General features: G+C 53.8%; 1 protein-coding gene and 1 long non-coding RNA gene across 4 annotated transcripts; one reads left to right on the plus strand and one right to left on the minus strand.

Annotated features, from left to right (window-relative positions):
* Positions 1 to 1,933: 1,933 nt before the first annotated feature.
* On the plus strand, positions 1,934 to 19,340 carry CADM4 (cell adhesion molecule 4). 2 transcript variants are annotated; one of them, XM_055249325.2, is made up of 9 exons: positions 1,935 to 2,065; positions 14,005 to 14,151; positions 14,477 to 14,629; positions 14,877 to 15,011; positions 15,503 to 15,667; positions 15,790 to 15,880; positions 16,461 to 16,633; positions 17,480 to 17,608; positions 18,274 to 19,340. In XM_055249325.2, exons 1-9 carry the CDS (start codon positions 2,002 to 2,004, stop codon positions 18,381 to 18,383), a joined length of 1,167 nt encoding a protein of 388 aa, XP_055105300.1. In that variant the 5' UTR covers positions 1,935 to 2,001; the 3' UTR covers positions 18,384 to 19,340. The 2 variants fall into 2 exon arrangements, with proteins under 2 accessions (XP_055105301.1, XP_055105300.1); XM_055249326.2 differs by lacking the exon at positions 17,480 to 17,608 and having other exon boundaries at positions 1,934 to 2,065; positions 18,274 to 18,682.
* Positions 7,258 to 22,542, minus strand: LOC129466162 (uncharacterized). 2 transcript variants are annotated; one of them, XR_008652085.2, is made up of 3 exons: positions 22,413 to 22,542; positions 12,818 to 13,021; positions 7,258 to 10,339 (listed from the first exon to the last, which is right to left on the minus strand). It is a non-coding gene; the product is annotated as an uncharacterized lncRNA (long non-coding RNA). The 2 variants fall into 2 exon arrangements; XR_008652086.2 differs by having other exon boundaries at positions 22,367 to 22,453.
* Positions 22,543 to 22,828: the final 286 nt, after the last annotated feature.

The raw sequence follows: 22,828 nt of genomic DNA on the forward strand, positions 1-22,828 counted from the left end.
GACACAGGAGTTGATGGGAGCTTGGACCCTGAGGATAGAGAGGACACTGGGAGCCATGGTCCTGGGACACAAGGGTTGATGGTAGCTTTGGTTTTGAGGTCAGAAAGGATACTGGGAGCTGGGTACTGAGGACAGAAAGGGTGTGTGAAGCTGAAGTCCCTTGTGGGCCTGGATATAAAAATTTTTAGTAGGGGGCCGGGCGCGGTGGCTCACGCCTGTAATCCCAGCACTTTGGGAGGCCGAGGCGGGTGGATCACGAGGTCAGGAGATCGAGACCATCCTGGCTAACACAGTGAAACTCCGTCTCTACTAAAAAATACAAAAAATTAGCCGGGCGTGTTGGCGGGCGCCTGTGGTCCCAGCTACTCGGAAGGCTGAGGCAGGAGAATGGCGTGAACCCAGGAGGTGGAGGTTGTGGTGAGCCGAGATCGCGCCACTGCGCTCCAGCCTGGGGGACAGAGAAAGACTCCGTCTCAAAAAAAAAAAAAAAAAAAAAAAATTTTAGTAGGAATAAAAAGTAAGGATTTTCAGCCAGACGTGGCGGCTCACGCCTGTAATCCCAACACTTTGGGAGGCCAGACAGATGGATCACCTGAGGTAAGGAGTTCAAGACCAGCCTGGCCAGCATGGCAAAACCCCATCTCTACTAAAAGTATAAAAATTAGCCAGGCGTGGTGGGGGGCGCCTGTAATCTCAGCTACTCGGGAGGCTGAGGCAGGCAAATCGCTGGAACCTGGGAGGCAGAGGTTGCAGTGAGTCAAGATTGTGCCACTGCACTCCAGCCTGGGCAATAGAGCAAGACTCTGTCTGAGTGGGGAGGGGAAAGAAAAATGTTCATAATTGGCACTTCTGGACCTCAGTTTACCTGACAAATGGGCATGAGAGAGGTCGAGGCCTTCTTTCCATGGTTTCTCACTCTTTCTGGGTCCCACAGGTAATGATCCCGCATCAGGTCTACAGGGTGTCACAGAAGTGGGCTCAGGGAAACCCACTCCCAGGAGGGAGAAGGGACCTAAGTCTGGAGGGGTGAGTCAGCCTCAAAGATGGGGAGAGAGGAAGGGCAGAGGCAAATACATGCAGAGAGAGGGAGAGAGGCTGGGGCAGGAAGACAGCAGGGAGGAGAGGGGACGCCAGGGCCTGGAAGGTGTTCACAGGAGCCTCTCCCTCCTGGGACGCAGGATTCAGGCTTCCTTCCAGTTAGTTCACTTTCAGGGGGCCCCTCCCGAAGAACGACGCGGAAACACGGGGTTTTCAGGTCAGGACAGGAGAGAGGGAGGAAAGGAACTGACCCCACCCCACTCCTGAGCCACAGCCTCGCCCTGCCCTGGGAGATCCTTGACCTGCCTCGACCTCCGGACCCTCCGGACCTCCAGCTGCAGACTCCCCTGTCCCGGTGGCTCAGCTCACAGCCTCTCGCTAGACTCCAGACACCCACCTGCCCGCAGCACGCCTCTCACACTCACCTTTCGCACGTCGCACTCCCTCCCTTACGCTCCCCCGTCACGCTGGACACACTCTCCCTTCGTACACACCGCACCCCACGACGCCCACGCCCCCACCCTCGCACAGCCTCCAGCAACATCCTGCCACCCTCCCCTCCGCGCAGCGCACGCACCCTGCAGGCCAGCAACTCCGCACCCTCGCGCGCAGCACCTGGGCCCGCACGCAGGACCCTCACCCAACACCCCACGTTTCCCGCTCCCACCCAGATCCCCCACCTGCTCCCACGACGCCGTCGCCCTCCCGCGCACCCCTTCCCGCCCTCCTCACCCCCTCTCCTCTCCGGCGCTCGCACCCAGCACCGTTCCCCCACCGTGCCATCCCCCCCATTGTCTCCGGGCCTCTCCTCCGTCTCCCCCTCCCCTCCCCGGCCCCGGCCCCGCCCCGGCCTCGGCGCCCCGCCCCCGGGCGGGCAGGGGGCGGGGCGCGGGGGGCGGGGCGGGCGGCGCGGGCGGTGCAGGTGCCGGGCCGGGAGCGAGCGGCGGCGGCGGCGGCGGCACCATGGGCCGGGCCCGGCGCTTCCAGTGGCCGCTGCTGCTGCTGTGGGCGGCCGCGGCGGGGCCAGGTAGGGTCGGGAGCCGGGGTCGGTCGGCCGGCCGGGCTGGGGCGGGGGGCGCGCCGTGGTGACAGCCCGGCAGCCTCGGGGCCGCAGAGGCCGAACAATGCGCGCGGGGCCAGGCCGGGCCCCCTCCCCGGGACAAAGCGCAGCGCGGGCCGGGAGCCGGGAGCGACGAGCGGGGGAGGGGGCGCGGGCCCCGGCCGCCGTGCCGCAGCCCCCCCACCCGCGCAGGCTGGATCCCGGCGGGGACAAAGGGCCCGAGACCCCCCCACACACAAGTCCGCCTTCCCCAGGCCGGTCCCGCTGTCCTTCTGTCCAGTCTCTGCGTCCCTCTGTCCGCCCGTCTCTCAATCCCCCCGTCTGGTTCCTCGTCCCCCTACCCTTGTCCTCTGTCCCTCAGTCTCGAAGTCCTGTCCCTCCTTCTGTCTGTCTCCCCCTCTCCTTGCCTCCGTGTTCCTCATCTATTCTGTCTTTGTCCCCTACCTCTGTCCCCTGGTCTCTGTCCCCTTTTCCTGGGTCACTCTGTCCCCTCCATCATCCTCTCTATTCTCTTTCCCCCGGATTTCTGCCCTCCCTCTCTGCCCCTATTCTTGGTCCCTGTCTCTGTCTCGCTGTCACCCTTGTTTTTCTGTCCCTTTTTCTCTGTCCCCTATCTGCCCCATCCCCTTGTCTCTGTCCCGTCTTTCTGTCACTCGTTTCTCTAACCCATTCTGTTACCTGTCTCTTTCCCCCTTCTCTGTCCCACTATCTCCATCCCTGTCTTTCTGCTGTGCCTCCTCCCTCTACCCTTACAGCCTCCATCCCGGGATCTCCCATTCCCATCCTTTCTTCCTCCCTCTCTCTATCCCTCTGTGCCCCTGGAGAGGAATTCTGTCAGGCAGGGCATTCTAAGGAGCCCTGGGGGGGAACATCTGTGTGCATGTGTGCGGGGAAGTGAGAATGGGGGACCTTGGCGTGTAGGCATACACGTGGATTCAGCGAATGCCTCTCCAAACCCTCCTCACCCATTCACACATCCAGGCTTGACTCACAGAGAAGCCCCTGTCCAGGACATCCAGGGAGCCATCCACATACCCTCATCACACACTGTGAGAAGCTGGAGACCCCCAAGGTTGGGTGACCCTGAGACTGGGGACAAGGTCAGGAAATGTCACCCCCACACACACTCTCACACTGTGTAAGTCTCGAACCTGCCACGGGTCACCCCTCCCTGGTGGATAAGGCCACTTTTGGAAGGAACAGAGGATTAGAAGGTGGCTAGGCAGAAGCAGGAGGGCTGGGTGTTCTGCAGAGATTGGTGAGAGGAGCTGTAACCAGGTGGCATGGGGCTGGCGGCCTGGGCTTAAATCTTGGCTCTTGCCATTTGCCATCGCGGCCAGTGGTAAACACCTCCCTCTCTCCAGGCTTCTGTTTCTCTTTCTGTAAAGTGAGGATGTTGAACTCAGTGACCTGAAAGGGAACGCTAGCTCAGACCGTGAAGGGGTTTCTGGCAAGTTGAGTGTGGTTACATGTTCCCCACTCCAGGGTTTGAGGCAGAGCTATCCTCACCTCAGCCAGGGTGAGGGGCAAAGCTGTCCTCTCACTGTCTTTCTTTCTTTCTTCTCTAGTCTTCTGTGACTGCTTTAGAACTTGCATCATTACTTCCTTTCTTTGCAACAGACACTCCACAATTTCCCATATGAGAACTTTGGTACCTCAGTGACATTTCCATCAATTTTAATTTATCTTTATTTTTTAGGCTAAACACCAGGCTTATAGAATCCTGGAACTAATGAATCCAGTAAATAAAGAACCTGAGGGTACTTTAGAATGCTGACATCTACAGGATTCTAGAATCCAGAAGGCTTTAGAATCTTGACACCTTTAAAGTTCTAGAACCGTGATGGTGTTAGCATGCTAGCATCTTGATGTCTTAAAAATCGTGAAATCTTGATGTCTTGGAGTTCCTGGATCTTGACATCTATGACATTTAGAATCTTGACAGCTTAGAATCATCAGACTTTGAATTCTCAGGATCAGAATATAGCTTCAGGTGACCACCCGCCCCGTGCGAAAGCCTTTCTCTGGTGCTTCTGGGAGTTAGGTCTATAGCCCTGTCCCTTGTTTGCTTTCCAAGTCACTGCTTCCTGGCACCCTAATCCTCGCTGTAAACTTTCTCTAAAGTAAATAGTATGTGGCTTTTACAAGTAGAAACTGAGCTTGGTGTCATGGGAAGAGCTCCCAGCTGGGAGCTAAGGAACTTGGGTCCAAGCCTTACCCAGGACCCTTTAGTATAATTTTGCATCAGTCCTTGTCCCTCTCTGGGCCTTATTCTCCCCTTCTGTAAAGCATGGGGTAGGAGGCTGTAGCATGTGGTCTTGGAGGGGCCTTCCTGCTCTCCTTTCCATTGGATATTTCTGAGTGGCCTTGGCTACCACATTTTAGGGGGTATCTGTTTTTCCCACATTTCTCTCTTAGTCACTCCTTCCTCTCTCACCTTGCCCAGCCAGCAGGAATCGGGGGAGATGAGGTGCATTTGCGCCATTTTAAAAACATGTTCTCTCTCTCCTGGTTCATTCATCTTCTGAGCATAGCAGAAGAAGATGATGAGATTTATGCCCAAAGAAGAAGGATCCAGGGTGGGCAGAGGGGAGGAAGTGAGAAGGAGGGATGGGTTGCCTGCCCAGGGATGCACCCAGGCAGAAACGGGGACCCACAGCCAGAAACTGGGTAGAACAGAAAGGAGCAGAGGAAACAGATATCCAAAACAAAGAAAGAATAGAGAGGCTGTTAGGAGTTGAGGGGTCTTGTGGAGGGGGCAGTTGTTGGTCCCCAAATAATGTTTCCTTCCCAGAGTGACTCACTTTTTCCTGCTAAAATTCTGACCAGCCACTCTGAGAACAGGGGGACCCTCCCTCCATTGTGAGTCACCCTAAGGAACAGGTTTTGGAGGTTTCTATCACTGACCCCCCCCCCCACCCACCCATGAGCCAGGCGCCTGGGTCCCCAGAGCCTGGGGGTGGGGGTCAGGTTCTGCAATGGATTCCAAGACCTTAGACACAGCAGGGCTGGGGCCTAAGGCTGGGTTAATGTCGTGCGAGCCTGGCCTGTCCCCATCTTGGAGAACACAAAGGCAGCTTTCTCTCTCTGGGAGGGGTGGGGGGCGGCCTGGAGACAGTCAGACCCGCCAGCATCCAATGGCCTGTGGCACCAGAACGGAAGCACCCACTGGTTTCCGCCTGTGCAGACCCCAGGCCCATAGGGAGCAGGCACACAGTGCTCCTCCGTGGGCACCCAGTGGGGCAAGGGGCAGGCGCCGAGCCTGGGCTCTTCTGGGAAGGGGGGGTGAATAGAGGGCACTGGGGGTGGAGGTTCAGACAGAGGGAGCTCAGTGCAGGCCTGCACCCTTCCTGGAGCAGGAATTCCTCCCGTACCCCACACCCAGGGAGGACCTCTGCGGGACTCCTCACTCCCTGGCTGGGCCTGAGGCCTGGAATCCAGGGAGTCCCGAATATCCCAGGAATGTGGGGGCCACAGCAGGGACTTTGTGTGTGAGGCTGCTGACTCACCCCTACGCCCCCACCTGATGCCTAGGTCCCCAGATGGGAGGGGACAGAGGGTTGAGGAAAGGCAGGACCGTGGTTCTAGGCGTTGAGGACTGGGGAGTTAGAGTCAAAAGTTTTCAGGAGAGGAGGGGCTGGATCTGATGGAGGAGGGTCTGGGGGCCTGGACTAATGGGTCTGAAGGAGGAGGGAGCTAGGGTCTTAGACTCCTGGGTCTCAAGGAGGAGGGGGCTGAGGTCTTAGGCTCCTGGGTCTGAGGGACAAGGGGCTGGGGTCTTAGACTCCTGGGTCTGAGGGGGGGTGGCTGGGGTCTTAGACTCCTGGGTCTGAGGGAGGAGGGGGCTGGGGTCTTAGACTCCTGGGTCTGAGGGAGGAGGGGGCTGGGGTCTTAGACTCCTGTTTCTCAGGGAGGAGGGGGCTGGGGTCTTAGACTCCTGAGTCCGAGGGAGGAGGGGGCTGGGGTCTTAGACTTCTGAGTTTAAGGGAGGAGGGAGCTGGGGTCTTAGACTCCTGGGTCTCAGGGAGGAGGGGGCTGGGGTCTTAGACTCCTGAAGTCTGAGGGAGGAGGGGGCTGGGGTCTTAGACTCCTGAGTTTAAGGGAGGAGGGAGCTGGGGTCTTAGACTCGGGTTTAAGAGAGGAGAGGGCCGAGGGCTGGAACTCCTGTGTCCGGAAGGAAAAGGGGGCTGGGAGTCCACACTCCTAGGTCTTGAGGGAGGAAGGGATGAGGATACAAACTCCTGGGTCCTGAGAGAGGAAGGGGCTGGAGGCGGGGGATTCCACTCCAGGTTTCTGAGGGAGGAGGGGCTGAGACCCTGATGCCTAGGTCCTGCGAATACAGGCGCCTTCACAAGGCTGAGCTGGGGAAGAATTGACGCTTTGTGCGAGGATGTTCGGACTCCGCCATTGATGGGGGGCTGAGGGGGGGTTCGGTCAGGACGCAGGGATGTACCACCTCCCTAGGGGAAGAAGGGGGAAGGAGGCAGGATGCCAGGAGCGCCCCGGGGAGCGGATATAGAGGGGGTGGTGGTGACCTTCCCGGAACTATGACCTTGAGACTCCCTTGGGTATTCGCTGACTCAGGACCCAGGAAGCGCTCCCCCCACCCTGCGTAGTCTCCGTGGAAACATCCACCAGCTGTGTACTCTGGACCCCTGGCTCCTGGGTCCTGAAGGAGGAGGGGGCTGGAGGCCCAGACTCCTGTGTCTAAGCTAGGAGAGGGCTGGGGGCTCTGACTCCTAGGTTTGAAGGAAGGGGCTGCTGACAGCCCAGACTCCTGGGTCCTGATCGAGAAGGGGGCTAGGGGTCTGGATTTCGGGAACCTGAGAGAGGAGGTGGTTGGGGGCTGAATTCTTGGGTCTAAGGGGGAAAGAAGCCGGGGTTCCAGACTCCTGGAACCTGATGGAGGAGGGGCTGGGAGCCTAGACTCCTGGGTCCTGGGAGAGGAGGTAGTTGGGGGCTGGATTCCTGGGTCTTACGCATTACCTGCTCCGCCACTCTTTCCCAAACCCTCCCCTGTCCCTTTTTCCAAGCACCATCCCCATGACGACTCCTGGCTGTCAACACAGTTTAAAGGGCCAGTGCCTCAGTCCCCAAAGCTCAGCCCCTCTCTGACCAGAAAGTCCCGCCCCCACCACCGCAACCCCCAAAACAAAAGCTGCGGAGACATTAATATTCCAGGCACAGATACTGTTGGTTACTGACTCCTCAGGAGGGGGAGGGAGTAAAACAAAAGCCCCCCACCCTCACCCCATGTGCACCCTCAAGCAGAGAGCAGGGGATAAATTTGGTGGGGGCAGATCCAGAGGAACCTGATGGCTCCCAGGAGATGGTGAGTTTTGCCACTGACTTGCCTGGGACCCGCTAAGCCTCATTCTCCACATCTGTAAAATGGGGGGCTAGCACTGAACCAGCCTTGAGGTCCAGGATCTACGGATAGAATTCGAGATGTTTTTAAAAGCACCAGAATGTGCATGCCAGTTTTCACATGCATGGGCATGTTTCCGGAGGTTGCACTAAAACAGCCTTGCAGAGAGGGCTCCCTGAGCTTCAGGCACGGGGCTCATCCTTTCGAGGCAGGCACTGGCATCATTCCCATTTTATAGATGGGGCAACTGAGGCTCAGAAAGGTAAGGTCACTTGCCCACAGATCACACAGATGGCAAGTGGTTGAGCTGGGATCAACCTAGGTGTTTAAGATGAAAATAATGATGTCACAAAGTTGTCAGGCTGAAATGAGATTCTGTCTGGGCCAGCTGCAGTGGCTCATGCCTATAATCCCAGCACTTTGGGAGGCCAAGGCAGGAGGATTGCTTGAGCCTAGGAGTTTAAGACCAACCTGGGCAAGATATTGAGACCCCCATCTTTAAAAAAAAAAAAAAAAAAATTTTTTTTTTTTTTTTAATTAGCTGGGCATGGCTAGGCACTTCTGTAGTCTTAGCTATTTGGTAGCCTGAGGTGGGAGGATCGCTTGAGCCCACGTGTTCAAGGTTGCAGTGAGCCATGATTGCACCACTGCACTCTAGTCTGGGTGACAGAGTGAGACCTTATCTCAAACAAAGAAAAAAGAAAGAAAGAGAGAGAGAAAGAAAGAAAGAGGGAAAGAAAAAGAAAAAAAGAGAGAAGAAAGACAGATATCCCATCTGACACATGTAATTCATGTAGCAAATTCCCCAGACACTTATCAGGTGCCAAGCACTCTTCTGGGTACTAGGGGTGCAGCAGTAAACCCATTGGATTATATCCCTGCCTTCCTAGAGTATACATTCCAGTCATGAGTGACAGACAGTAAACAAATAAGCAAATTAATCTGATGATTCCAGTGAAATCTTCGTAGAAGAAATAAAGCAATGGTGAGGAAATAGCAAGTGTCCTGGACCAGGCGCAGTGGCTCACACCTGTAATCCCAGCACTTTGGGAAGCCGAGGCAGGAGGATCCCTTGAGCCCAGGAGTTGGAGACCAGCCTGGGCAACATGGAGAATCTCTCTCTCCACAAAAAGCACAAAAATTAGCCAGGTGTGGTGGGAGGAGCCTATAATCCCAGCTACTCGGGAAGCTGAGGTGGGAGGATGGCTTGAGCCCAGGAGTTCGAGGCTGCAGTGAGCCGTGATTGCACCACTGCACTCTAGCCTGGGCGACAGAGCAATACCTTGTCTTTTTTTTTTTTTTTTTTTTTTTTTTTGAGACAGAGTCTCGCTCTGTCACCCAGGTTGGAGTGCAGTGGCTTGATCTCGGCTCACTGCAACCTCTGCCACCCGGGTTCAAGCAATTCTGCCTCAGCCTCCTGAGTAGCCAGGGCTACCACTGCCTGGCTAATTTTTGTATTTTTTAGTAGAGACGGGGTTTTGCCATGTTGGCCAGGCTGGTCTTGAACTCCTGACCTCAGGTGATCTGCCCACCTTGGCCTCTCAAAGTGCTGGGATTACAGGCATGAGCCACTGCATCAGGCTGACTTTGTCTCTTAAAAGAAAAGAAAGTGTTCTAAAGGTGAAGGGATGAGCAGTGAGGGAAGGCCTCTCTGAGAAGGTACTGACATGATTTGAGACCCAAATGGGAACAGGAGTCAGCCCTGGGAAGATAGAGGTTGGGAGGTGGGGAGAAGAACATTCCAGGGAGAAGGAAGAAAAGGGAAAAGGCCCTGTGGTGGGAACGAGCTCAGCATGTGTGAGGGACAGCAAGGCTAGCAAGCCCAGAGTGAAGTGAGGTCAGCGAGGGGCCAGGCCATGTAGCACCTTGAAGTCCCTGGGAAGGGGTCTCTATGTTACTCTACGTGTTATAGGCAGCCCTCGGAGGGTTTTAAGCAGAGAAGTGAACTGATCTGATTTACCTCTTTGAAAAATCCATCCGGCCACTGGATGGAGAATGGCCCTGGAGGAGGCAGACAGGGACGCAGACAGACCCACAAGTAGGCTCTTGCAGAGTCCAGGTGAGGGATGATGCTGGATGAGAGTGAGGGTAGGAGACGCAGACAAAGGTGATGAGATCTGGGATATGTCCTGGAGATAGAATGGACAGATATTGCTGATGGAATGGATATTGGGGATGAGGGAAAGGGAGAGAACTTGAATGATTTCTAGGTTTTTGACCTGAGCAACCAGGTGGATGGTGGTGACATTTATTGAGATTGAGAAAATTGGGGGAGGAAAATATCTGGGGCAAGGATTGGACATGTTAAGCTTGATATTCCAGGAGGTGCTAGATATACCTCAGTGGCTCAAATACCCAAAGTGCTATAGTTTCAGCTACTCATGAAGCTGAGGCAGGAGGACTGCTTGAGCATAAGAGTTTGAGTCCAGCCTAGGCAACATAGTGAGACCTCATCTCTAAAATAAATTAAAAAAATTAAAATACTCAAAGTGTTACACTCAAACATAAAGGAAGTCCAGAAGTAGGAGTCCAGGGCTGTTACAGCAGCTCCACATCTTCACCAGAGACTCAGGCACCTTCCAGCTCTTGGTTCCGCCATCCCCACTGCTCTTGTCCTCATGGTTCAATATGGCTGCCTAAATTCCATGCATCACACTGCTAGTTCCAGGTGGCACAAAGGTGACTCAGTAGAAAAAGGGTTTGTCCACCTGTTTCAGGAAGTCCTCTCAAAATTGTCACACAACATTTTGGCTTATATCCAACTGGACAAAATTTTATCAGATGGCTTTACCTTGCTGCAAGGAGACTGAGGAATGCCTTTTTCTGCTGGACATAGTGCAACCATAAAATACAACCAGTGTTCTTTTCTTTTACTGAGGAGAAAGGGGAAAATGGATGTCAGAATAGGAAGCCAGAAGTCTCTGTCTCCACCCCCCAGAAATAATCTTTTATACCCCTCAACTTCCAAATTAGGTTACCTACCCTCTTACAGAAAACATAACACTTTTTTTCTTTTTTTTTTCTTTTTTGAAATGGATTCTTGCTCTTTCACCCAGGCTGGAGTGCAGTGGCGCAATCTCAGCTCACTGCAACCTCCACCTCCCAGGTTCAAGCGATTCTCATGCCTCAGCCTCCTGAGTAGCTGGAATTACAGGCGCCCACCACCACACCCGGCTAATTTTTGTATTTTTAGTAGAGACGGGGTTTCACCATGTTGGTCAGGCTGGTCTCGAACTCCTGACCTTGTGATCCGCCCACCTCGGCCTCCCAAAGTGCTGGGATTACAGATGTGAGCCACTGTGCCCGGCCACATAACACTTTTGATTACAGTGATTGGTTTCTACCTTCCCATAAATCTTAAAGGGCAGGGACCCCATCTAACTCATCTCTGACTACTCAGCCCCTGAAAACCTACGTGATGCTCAGGAAATACTCCTGAATGAATGCAACCCAGCACCTGAATGTAAAAGACATGGATAGTTATCCAGCACTTAAAGACAAATAGCCAGATATAATCATGACATTTTCCTACTTCAAAACCTTCACTGGCCCTTAGGATGAAAGCCAATCTCCTAGGTTGGCATTCGAGGCCCATCACAAGCGGATCTCACAACCCCCTGCCAATGATGGACACTTAATCCAGACAGCCAGGAGTGTATATACAGATTCAGGATACAGAATCAGAGATTTGGACGCAGATTTTGGCGCCGCCACTCTTGGCTGTGAACTTGGGCAAGTCATTTCATCTCTGTGGGCCAATTTTCTCACCTATAAAATGGGAATGGGAGCAGGACGCTGTAGCTCAAGCCTGTAATCCCAGCACTTTGGGAGGCCGAGGCAGATGGATCACAAGGTCAGGAGTTCCAGATCAGCCTGGCCAAGATGGTGAAACCCCGTCTTTACTAAAAATACAAAAATTAGCCAAGTGCAGTGGCAGGTGCCTATAATCCCAGCTACTTGGGAGGCTGAGGCAGGAGAATTGCTTGAACCCGGGAGGTGGAGGTTGCAGTGAGCCGAGATTGTACCACTGCACTCTAGCCTGGGCGACAGAGCAAGACAATGTCTCAAAAAAAAAAAAAAAAAAAAAAAAAAGAAAGAAAGAAAAATGGGAATGGGGGAAATGGGGATAATAATAGTGCAGGCCAGGCACGGTGGCTCATGCTTGTAATTCCAGCACTTTGGGAGGCTGAAGCAGGCAGTTCACTTGAGCTCGCGAGTTCAAGACCAGCCTGGGCAACACGGCGAAACTCTGTCTCTAAAAAAATACAAAAATTAGCCAGGTGTGATGGTGTGCACCTGTAGTTCCAGCTACTGGGGAGGCTGAGGTGGGATCACTTGAGCCTGGGAGGCAGACATTGCAGTGAGCTGAGATCGTGCCATGGCACTCCAGCCTGACCTTGTCTCAAATTAAAAATAATAATAATTGGCCGGGCACGGTGGCTCGCACCTGTAATCCCAGGACTTTGGGAGGCTGAGGAAGGCAGATCACTTGAGGCCAGGAGTTCGAGACCAGCCAGGCCAATATGGCTAAACTCTGTCTCTACCAAAAATAAAAATTAGCCTGGCATAGTGGTGCATGCCTGTAATTCCAGCTACTTGGGAGGCTGAGGCTGAAGAATCGCTTGAACTTGGGAGGTGGAGGTTGCAATGAACTGAGATTGCACCACTGCACTCCAGCCTGGGCAACAGAGCAAGACTCTGTCTCGAAATCATAATAATAATAATAATCATGCCTACCTTATACAGGGATTGTGAAGATTAAAGGTAAGTTATATGGGTAATGCCCTTAGCACAGGGACTAACACTGCAAGTACCTAATAATTGGTAGCTATGGGGGTTATTGTTATTTCGAAGACAACAGATGATGATATTGATGCTGATGATTAGTCTTGGCTTTCAGCTTTCCTAAATTCTTTTCTCTGATGGTGCTAGATTCCCCACCTTGTTTTTCTGATGGATTAATCAGCATAGGTTAAATGCTGTAACAGACACCCCTGAAATCTCAATGGCTTAACAAAAAGGTATATTTCTTGCTCATATCACAGTCCTATACAGGCAGGTCATGGGGGACAGTCAGTTAGAGACCCAAGTTCCTTCTGGCTTGTGATCCTGTCCTCCTCTAGGCTTCTTGGAGTCCTCTCTGTTCAGCCAGTGTGAAGGATTATGAGGGAGATGGATCAGGCCGCAAGAGGTGTTTCTCTTCCACCTACATCCCATTGGCCAGAATTGGTCACATGGCCCCACCTAACTATAAAGGATGCTGGGAAGTATAGCCTAACTATGTATTGTATCAGTTAACTTTAGTAGTAGAACAGATCACCCACAACTTAGGAGCTTAAAACAACCACCACCTTATTTGTTCGTGATTCTGGGGTTCAGCAGTTTGGGCTGTATCAGATGGGCAGATCTTTTATTGGTCTCAACTGGGGTCACTTGTGTGGCTGCCATCATCTGGTGGGGCAGCTGGGGCTGGATGATCCAGAATGGCCTCACTCACACAGCTGGCGGTTGGTGCTGGCTGCTGGCTGGGCTTCTCTTTCACCATGATCGTTCATCTGCAAAGACACTAGTCTGGGTATCTTTATGCAACAGTCTTAGGGCAGGAGTAAAAGCTACAAGACCTCTTCAGGCCTAGGCTCAATATCACTTCTAGCAAATTCTGTTGGTCAAAGCAACTCGCAAGGCTTACCCAGACTAGTAGGGGACAAAGTGCTTTCTCAATGGGAGGAATGGCCAAATCAACTTGCAAAGGGCATGTCCAGTAACAGGAGAATATTATGGCTATCTTTGCAAACAGGCTACAACATGTGCCCAGGTGTGAAAGATGAGGCTTGGTGAACACACAGCAGTCTCCTACACTTTGTGAAGTCCTGCTTACTTTTTTTTTTTTTTTTTTTTTTTTGAGACAGAGTCTCGCTCTGTCGCCCAGGCTGGAGTGCAGTGGCTCAATCTCGGCTCACTGCAACTTCCGCCTCCCGAGTTCAAGCTATTCCCCTGCCTCAGCCTCCGGAGTAGCTGGGACCACCACACCCAGCTTATTTATTTATTTATTTATTTTTGTATTTTTAGTGGAGACAGGGTTTCACCATGTTGGCCAGGATGGTCTCTATCTCTTGACCTTGTGATCCGCCCGCCTCGGCCTCTCAAAGTGCTGGGATTACAGGCATGAGCCACCGCGCCTAGCCTCCTGCTTACTCTTTAAGATCCAGATCCAATGGAGCTTTCTTGCGGAACCCTCTCTGGCTACCCATCTCTCTAGGCAGTTCTATAATAGTCTCCCCTTGCTCTGGGCTCCTAGCGTGCCCTGTGCTGCCCTCATTAGAGCATATTCTACTAAATCTTGACTGCAGCTCTTTTAGAGTAGGGAGCAGATTTCCTCCCTGTCCTGGACCCCAGCTTTCAGGAAATGTTCAGTGCAATGGAATGAATGAGGGGAAAGAGAGGGATTGGAGGTTTGTATGGGGAAGAGGGAGAAAGAAAAAATTGAATTGCAGCTCTCAGTAAGTCTTCTATCCTGTCTCTTTGTCTAATCATCCAGGGGCAGGACAGGAAGTACAGACAGAGAACGTGACAGTGGCTGAGGGTGGGGTGGCTGAGATCACCTGCCGTCTGCACCAGTATGATGGGTCCATAGTTGTCATCCAGAACCCAGCCCGGCAGACCCTCTTCTTCAATGGCACCCGTGGTGAGTGCTGGGGACCAGACTCCTGAGTCTTAAAGGAAGAGAGGGCTGGGGCCCAGACTCCCATGTCCTGAAAGAGGACACACCCGAGAGTTTGGTCTCCTGGGTCTCGGAGAAGAAAGGGCTGGGGTCCTGGACTGCTGGTCCTGCAGGCAGGAGGACCTGAATAATGCTGCGTCCTCAGGGGAGTAAATAGCTGGGCACCTCAGAGTCATAGGTATGGCTGGAGAAAAGAGGCAGAGGGCTGGACTCTAAGCTCCTGTCGGATGGGTGGGACTTGTGAGGCCAGGACTCCCGAAATTCACACCTTCCCCCTCACTCTCTCTAGCCTTGAAGGATGAGCGTTTCCAGCTTGAGGAGTTCTCCCCACGCCGGGTGCGGATCCGGCTCTCAGATGCCCGCCTGGAGGACGAGGGGGGCTATTTCTGCCAGCTCTACACAGAAGACACCCACCACCAGATTGCCACGCTCACGGTACTAGGTAACGCCCTCCCCCTTGTCGGACGCATCCTCTCCTCCTTTCTTCTCTGCTTCTCTCTTCTCCTGAGACTTTCAGACCATGGCTATTTTTAACATCCTGGATGGGCATCTGGCTCCTGACCTCTCCCCTTTGGCCCCTGCCACCTGGGACCCTGGTTCCCTATGGTCGCTGGGAACCGGCAGCTTGATCACTTTGAGCCCACTTTCGTGCCTTCTTTAAGCCCTTACTTCCCTTCTCCCTGCGGCAGTGGCCCCAGAGAATCCTGTGGTGGAGGTCCGGGAGCAGGCGGTAGAGGGCGGCGAGGTGGAGCTCAGCTGCCTCGTTCCGCGGTCCCGTCCGGCTGCCACCCTGCGCTGGTACCGGGACCGCAAGGAGCTGAAAGGTACCCTGGGCCGAGTGCTGACAAGGGGTGGGGAGGAGGTGGGACTTAGGAGAGGTTGTTCATATGTGGAGAGAAGCCACAGGTTTTCACAGACACTGGACATTCAATATGTAGTGGCTGATGTCGAGCGCGGTGGCTCACGCCTGTAGTCCTAGCACTTTGGGAGGCTGAGATGGGAGGATTGCTTGAGGTCAGGAGTTCAACCTGGCCAACATTGTGAGACCCCATCTCTAAGTATATATATAAATTTATGTTTTTATATATATAGCAATTAAATGGATTGATAGACGAGAAAGCATGAGCGTGAAAGAGGGAAGAGCTTTGGGAGGAGGCACGTGGGCTTGGTTAGGGGAGGGGCGTAGCTTGGAGGACAAGAGACGAGGCCTGTGGGTAAGGGGTGGAGCTTGGCAAATAGCCTGCTTTGGCGTTGGCTCGGGTGGGTGGATGGAGCCGGAATTGTGGCCTGACAGTGTCTGACTGGGGTGTGGCAGGAGTGAGCAGCAGCCAGGAAAATGGCAAGGTCTGGAGCGTGGCAAGCACAGTGCGGTTTCGTGTGGACCGTAAGGATGACGGTGGTATCATCATCTGCGAGGCGCAGAACCAGGCGCTGCCCTCCGGACACAGCAAGCAGACGCAGTACGTGCTGGATGTGCAGTGTAAGTGACCGGCGGGCCGGGACCCAAGGGATCCCAACGCCAGCCACCCGCACCCGGGAGAGTCCCCCTTGTCCCGCGTGATGGCTTGGAAACTACTCTCTCTTCTTACTTTTGCCTAACAGACTCCCCCACGGCCCGGATTCATGCCTCCCAAGCTGTGGTGAGGGAGGGAGACACGCTGGTGTTGACGTGTGCTGTCACGGGGAACCCCAGGTGAGCTCTGGGGGCCTCCTGCGTCCTCAGGAGGAGAAAGCTGGGGACCTGGAAGAACAGGGACCAGGGCCTTGGACTCCTGGGTCCTAAGGAGGAGAGAGCTGAGGACCTGGACAAACAGGGAGCTAGGACCTGGATTCCTGGGTCCTGAGGGAGGAGGAATCTGGAGGCTCAGAATCCCCAATACTGAAGCTGTGCAGCCTCGGACTGCTGGTTGCTGAGGATGGAATGGCGTGGGAGGGCTATAATTATTATTATTTTTTAATTGTAGTGATGGGGTCTCCCTGTGTTGCTCAGCCTGGTCTGGAACTGCTGGCCTTAAGCAATCCTCCCGTCTCAGCCTCCTAAAGTGCTGGGATTGCAGGCATAAGTCACCATGTTCAGCCTGGGCTAGAATTCCTGAGACCTTGGTGATGGGTGGAAGTAGGCCCAGGACTGTTGGTTTTCCAGAAAGAGATAGCAGGAAGCCTCTTATTTGGAGGTCCCTGCAGGATAAGAGTTGCATGTCTAGATTCTTGACAAGTCAGAATTGGGTGCTGGCACCTGGGTTCCTAACTCGCTGTACTTTATCCCCACCCAGGCCAAACCAGATCCGCTGGAACCGCGGGAATGAGTCTTTGCCGGAGAGGGCGGAGGCCGTGGGAGAGACCCTCACGCTGCCGGGCCTGGTATCCGCGGATAACGGCACCTACACTTGTGAGGCGTCCAATAAGCACGGCCATGCGAGGGCGCTCTACGTACTCGTGGTCTACGGTGAGAGCAGACTGTGGCCTACTGCGGGCAGGGCTCAGGGCGGGGGCGGGGCACCAGGTGGCGGGGGCGGGGCTTGAGCAAAGAGGCCACGTAACTCAGGGGTTCGGCAGCCAACAGAGTTCTTGTTCTTTTGGGACCAGACTGGCCCGCGGGGCTCAAATTCGGGTTGGCTGCATTCTGTTGCAGATAACCGAACCTGTCTGCGCCTCAGTTTACCCATCAGTAAAGTGGAAATAATAGCACCTATATAACAAGGCTGTTGTGAAGATTATATGAGCTAAATATGTAAAGTGTTTGGAATGGGCTCTAGCACACAGCCGTTCTGTGTTTAGCTCTATGACGGTGGGGCAGAAATTTTGGAAGTAGTTGGGCCCAGCACTTTAAATACTTGGAGCGTTTTAGACAAGGTGGGAAGGGACTTGGACCTGTTTCTTGGACTCTGTTTCTTAGCGGAGGAAGAAACTTGAGTCAAAAGAAAAGGGATGACTGAGTGCGGTCGCTCACGCCTCTAATCCCAGTACTTTGGGAGGCCTAGGCCGGAGGATCGCTTGAGCCCAGGAGTTTAAGACCAGCCTGGGCCACATAGCGAGACTCCCGTCTCTGCAAAAGAAAACAAGAAAAAGAAAAGGAAAATGTAACATGACTCAGGGGAGGGGTCGGGCAGTGTACAAACCAACAAGCATCTGGAAAGAGAAGAGGCTACAAGGTGGCAGTAATTTTTGAGGGGTGTGGCACATAAAAGGGCGCGGTTAGACGTGTGCAGAATGGCTTAAAAGCTTGTCTGCAATGGGGTCAGACTGGGACCGTCCTCTGATGACCTGGTCCTGTGCCCTGTCCCTCTGGCAGACCCTGGTGCGGTGGTAGAGGCTCAGACATCGGTTCCCTATGCCATTGTGGGCGGCATCCTGGCGCTGCTGGTGTTTCTGATCATATGTGTGCTAGTGGGCATGGTCTGGTGCTCGGTACGGCAGAAGGGTGAGTGGGACCTGGTCTCTATGGTTGGTTGCTTGTAGGGCTCGGAAAGAGGCGGGTCCTAGAGCCAGGGTAACGAGAGGGCGGAGCCTAGACTCTGGATTCCAAATCCCGCTGCACCTGGGGCCGAGATGACAAAGGGGGCGGGGCTTTCGGCACAATACTCGAAAAGGGATAGAATTTAGAAGCTGAATTAAAAGCATAGATTTGCGGGTGGGCGTGGTAGCTCACGCCTGTAATCCCAGCACTTTGGGAGGCCAAGGCGGGTAAAGCACTTGAGAAGCTAGGAGTTCGAGACCAGCCTGGGCACCATGGCGAAGCCCCTTTTCTACTAAAAATACAAAAAAATTAGGAAAAAAGAGCATGGATTTGAATAAAACAATTTATTTTCCTAATTGCTGAATTCGCTGGGAGTAGGGCAAGGAAATACCTCCAAGAGAAAGGATAAGGGTGGCACTTTCGGTGAGCTTTTGGAGTCTTCCTAATTCTGCTTTTACCTCTTTCTCTGCCACTGTTTACCTCTTTCTCTGCCTCTCCCTGTGTTCTGTTTCTCCCTCTTCCTTTGCCTGGCATCTGTCTTGTCTGTCTCCCTCTTCCCCTATATTTCTGTCCAACTCCTGGGTCCACAAATATGTCCCCCCTGCCCCGGGGGCCCGTCACCCCCTCAGGTTCCTATCTGACCCACGAAGCCAGTGGCTTGGATGAACAGGGAGAAGCAAGAGAAGCCTTCCTCAACGGCAGCGACGGACACAAGAGGAAAGAGGAATTCTTCATCTGACCCTATCCCCACCCCAGGCCTAGGCCTGGGCCCGGGCTGGGGTACCCCCCACTGCCAGCTGCAAGGAACCAGCAAAGACATTTACCAGAGTCTGGGATGGTGGGCTTCTCCCCCCACCACTAACACCTCAGACGCTTGGGCAGGGATGGGGGTGTTGGATGCCTGGATCTCTGCAAGGGCCAGAAGTGAGGACCCAGAGGTCTGGGTCCCCCAGGGGGCAGGGGCCAAAGGTCCATACCCCCCAAGTCCAGTGAGGGCAGTAGGGATTGGGTTGGGGGAAGATAACCGGGGGAAGGCCAGGACCCCTAGGCTACAAAACCAGGTCTTGTGGGGAGGGGGTCAGTTTCTCGGAAGGGTGGGGTGGGCAGGGAAGGGGAACACAGATTTCTTTGGGGGTCCTAGACCCCATGCCAGCCATTGTAAGAGTTCCACAGAGCTCTGGGCACTTCTTTGCAAAGCCATGTTTGCACGGTGGGGGGATGGGTGGGGGGAGGGCGTGGAAATAGGGATTCTGTGTCTTTGTGTCATAACTTTGATGGGGGCAGTGAGGGAGACAGCCCCAACCCTTTTCTCCAATCCCCCTTCCCCAGGTTCCTGGGCTCCCCTTCTCTCTACCTTCTCCCCCAAAGTCTGTCCCATCCATATTTGTCTCTCTGTCTACCCACTCCTGGGGGGGCCTTCCCCATCTCTCCTCCAGGCCCCTCGGGGAGGGGGAAAGGAGTTTGGGGAGGATTCATGGTCTTTATGGTTTTATATATAATATATTAAAAAATCAAAAGTCTGTATGAAAATATCAGATTGCACCCCCCTCTCCCCATTCCTGGCTTTTGCCCCCTTTTTCTTGTTAAAAAACAAAAAACAAAAAAAACCACACAAACATTTTGTACGGGGCGGGGAGGGGAATGGGGAGGGGGTTTGGCAATCTCACTAACCACCATTAAACTGAGGAGAGAACAAGTGTTTGGGGTGGCTGTGTGTCTGTCCTGCTGTCAAGTGCTGTACCATTGGGAGGGAACTAAGGGGGAGGGGAGGGAAGAGTGTGATGGTTGCTGGTGGACAGTATAAGCCAGGAGAAGGTCCTGACTTCACTGAGGGTACCTCGACCTCCCCAGAAACCTGGGTTTGGCCACTTCTTCAGCCAAATAGTCACAGTCTTGTCTTTTTGATAGCGACTGAGCTACCCCATTCCATGGCCCGGACCCTTACCCTGGCTTCCCCCTACCCCAGACATTAGTCTCCAAGGGAACTTTGAATTAAAGTTAAACTCTCAAAACCTTTGCCTAGCTCCCCATCACCTCTAGACCAAGTCAAAGCTTTTTAGTCTGGCATCCCAGGCCTCTCATTCATTCATGTACATTTTAGATGTATTATTCTAACTTTAAAAAATAACCTCTTACGATGTGCCAGGTGTTGCTCAAAGTTCTAGAGTCCATGGTGAATAAAACCGGCAAATGTTAGGTGTTAAAGACAGCGCTACACTAATCTGAAATCTGATCCTGCTCTAAGCACTGAGAACTCACAGTGAAAAAGGGCGACTCCATTCTTACCCTCATGAAGCTTTCATGAGAAAAACACTCAAAACAAGGAAGCAAAGAAAGTTCAGATTGTGATAAGAACTATTAATATGGCCGGGCGCGGTGGCTCACGCTTGTAATCCCAGCACTTTGGGAGGCCGAGGCGGGTGGATCACGAGGTCAGGAGATCGAGACCACAGTGAAACCCCGTCTCTACTAAAAATACAAAAAATTAGCCGGGCATGGTGGCGGGCGCCTGTAGTCCCAGCTACTCGGAGAGGCTGAGGCAGGAGAATGGCGTGAACCCGGGAGGCGGAGTTTGCAGTGAGCCGAGACTGCGCCACTACACTCCAGCCTGGGTGACAGAGCAAGACTCCGACTCAAAAAAAAAAAAAAAAAAAAAAAAAAAAGAACTATTAATATAAATGCAGAGTATGGCGATGTGTGCCATTGTCATAATGGAAAACTTCAAACCCACAGGAGTAGACAGGACAATAACATCCCAGGTACTCTTTTTTTTTTTTTTTGAGACCAAGTCTCGCTCTGTCGCCCAGGCTGGAGTGCAGTGGCGCGATCTCGGCTCACTGCAAGCTCCGCCTCCTGTGTTCACGCCATTCTCCTGCCTCAGCCTCCCGAGTAGCTGGGACTACAGGCGCCTGCCACCATGCCCGGCTAATTTTTTTTTTTGTATTTTTAGTAGAAATGGTCTAGGACGGTCAGGATGGTCTCGATCTCCTGACGTGATCCGCCCACCTGGGCCTCCCAAAGTGCTGGGATTACAGGCGTGAGCCACCGTGCCCGGCCTCTTTTTTTTTTTTTTTTTTTTTTTTTGAGACATTGTCTCGCTGGGTGGCCCAGGCTGGAGTGCAGTAGCTCAATCTCGACTCAATGCAACCTCTACCTCCAGGGTTCAAGTGATCGTGCCTCAGCCTCCCAAGTAGCAGGGATTACAGGCACCCCCCATAACCCCTGGCTAATTTTTGTACTTTTAATAGAGGCAGAGTTTCACCATGTTGCCCAGGCTGGTCTCAAGCTCCTGACCTCAGGTGATACACCCGCCTCGGCCTCCCAAAGTGCTGAGATTACGGGCCTGAGCGACCGCGCCCAGCACCATGTACTATTCATGCCAGTTACAACCACCACCAACTCATGCCCAATCCCGATTTATCCATAACTCCAGTCAAATGTGGAAGTGCTATTATGGAGAGATCAGGAAAAGCCTCTCAGATTGACGTCTGTACCAAGATGCGAATGGTGAGCACAAGAGTAGGTATTCAAAGGTCAGACGGAAAAGCATTTTTAGGCGGAGGAAACGGCAAGAGCAAAGGCCCGAGATGGCAAAGAGAGTTTGGGATAAGGTGGAGCTGGACAGAAGTGGAGGGAGGAGGAAGTAGGTGGGGTCAGAAAGATAAGCACAGCCAGACCAAGTGTATAGCCCTGAGGCCATGATAAAGATTTTTGGATTTTTTTTCCTAATGGGATCCCTTTGGGGAGTTTTAAGCCAGAATGTGACAAAGTCACTTACAGGAAGACTGGAATGTAGTCATAGTTGAACTCTAACATCGTCTATAGGACCATTTCCCGTCTCCAGTTCGGTTCTAGGCATACTAAGCTGCTCTTGCTTCCTCAATCAAAACATGCGCTTCTATTTTTTATTTTTGGCCTCTGGGCCTTGGCGCTTGCTGTTCACTCTGCCAGACCCATTCCCATTCTAGTTGGTTCCTATTCGTACTTGGCTTAAGGATCACCACCTCCTGGAAGCCTTCCTAGAACCATAGGCCGGGGCAGGCGCCTCTTAGGCTCCCACAGCCCCCTGTGTTCCTCACTCCAGGTCTGACCTTCTGGGTAGTAGTTGTCTAATTAGGTGTGTATCTCCTTCGACTGGGGTGCCGTGAGTACAGGAGTATGGTTCGCTGCAGAAACCATAGAATCCGCCAGCATGGGGCCTGACACCTAGCAGATCAATAAACCTTTATCCTGGTTGGGAGGGGTCCTGGCCCTCGTGCCCTCTCTCAGGATGCAAACTGATCCCCAACGAAGACAAGGTTACCCACTTCGCGTTAGTCTGCAGTCCCTGCGCGCATGCGCTTTGCTCAGGTTGCCCCCGCCATATGCTAATCACTGCGCTCAGGAGTAAGGCCCCTCCGGGAAATATGCAAATCACTCCTTCCAGTGCGGGAGGCCTTTCATTGTCCCGCGCTAGGATTATGCAAATACGCAGGCCTCGGGCCCAGGATCCAGTCCCAACTAGCGCCCTCCGCCCCCAGCGCATCCCTGTTTTCTAAGGCGCGTTCCTGCCCCGCACACGCACGCGCGAACCCTTCAGCTTCTTGTTCCTTCGGGCTGCGGACTGTACCAAGTAAACCCAGGCAGCGAGGGGCAAAGCACGGCGCCCCCCGCGCGGGTCTCGTCGACGGCCCGACGCGCACAGCCCCTCTTCCCACAGAGCTACAGGACTAGCCGTCTCACCGCGCAAGCGCCCTAGGCTCTTCACGCCCCCTGCGCGCTCTCCTACCCTACTTGCGACGCAGGCGCAGAGGCTGGGTGTGCAGCCGCCGCTGCAGAGCCGAAGCGGGGGCCGCCGGCGCCGGTGAGTGTCCCGGGCAGGGGTGCGCGGGGCATGCCGGGAAGCGGGCGCTACGGCCCCGCTGCATGATGGGAGCGACGACTCCCGTCACCGGGGAGCCGGCGGTCTGGGGCCGTGGTGACCTGAGGGCTTCTTTTTCTCCCCCTACGCGTCTATGCCGCCCTGGGGCATCCTGGGAGAACCGAGCGCTCCGCCTTGAAGCGCTGTGGGAGTCGGTCCGCTAGTCGTAGGCCTGGTGCATCCTGGGAAAGAGTGTCCCAGATCCTTGTCGAGACCGGTTCCTTTTATCCCACACCTGCCGCTGACCGTCCTGGAGGCTTGGAGCGCTTCCACACGGGGAGTCT

This window comes from Symphalangus syndactylus, chromosome 17 (assembly GCF_028878055.3).
Source record: "Symphalangus syndactylus isolate Jambi chromosome 17, NHGRI_mSymSyn1-v2.1_pri, whole genome shotgun sequence".
Classification (NCBI taxonomy): domain Eukaryota; kingdom Metazoa; phylum Chordata; class Mammalia; order Primates; family Hylobatidae; genus Symphalangus; species Symphalangus syndactylus.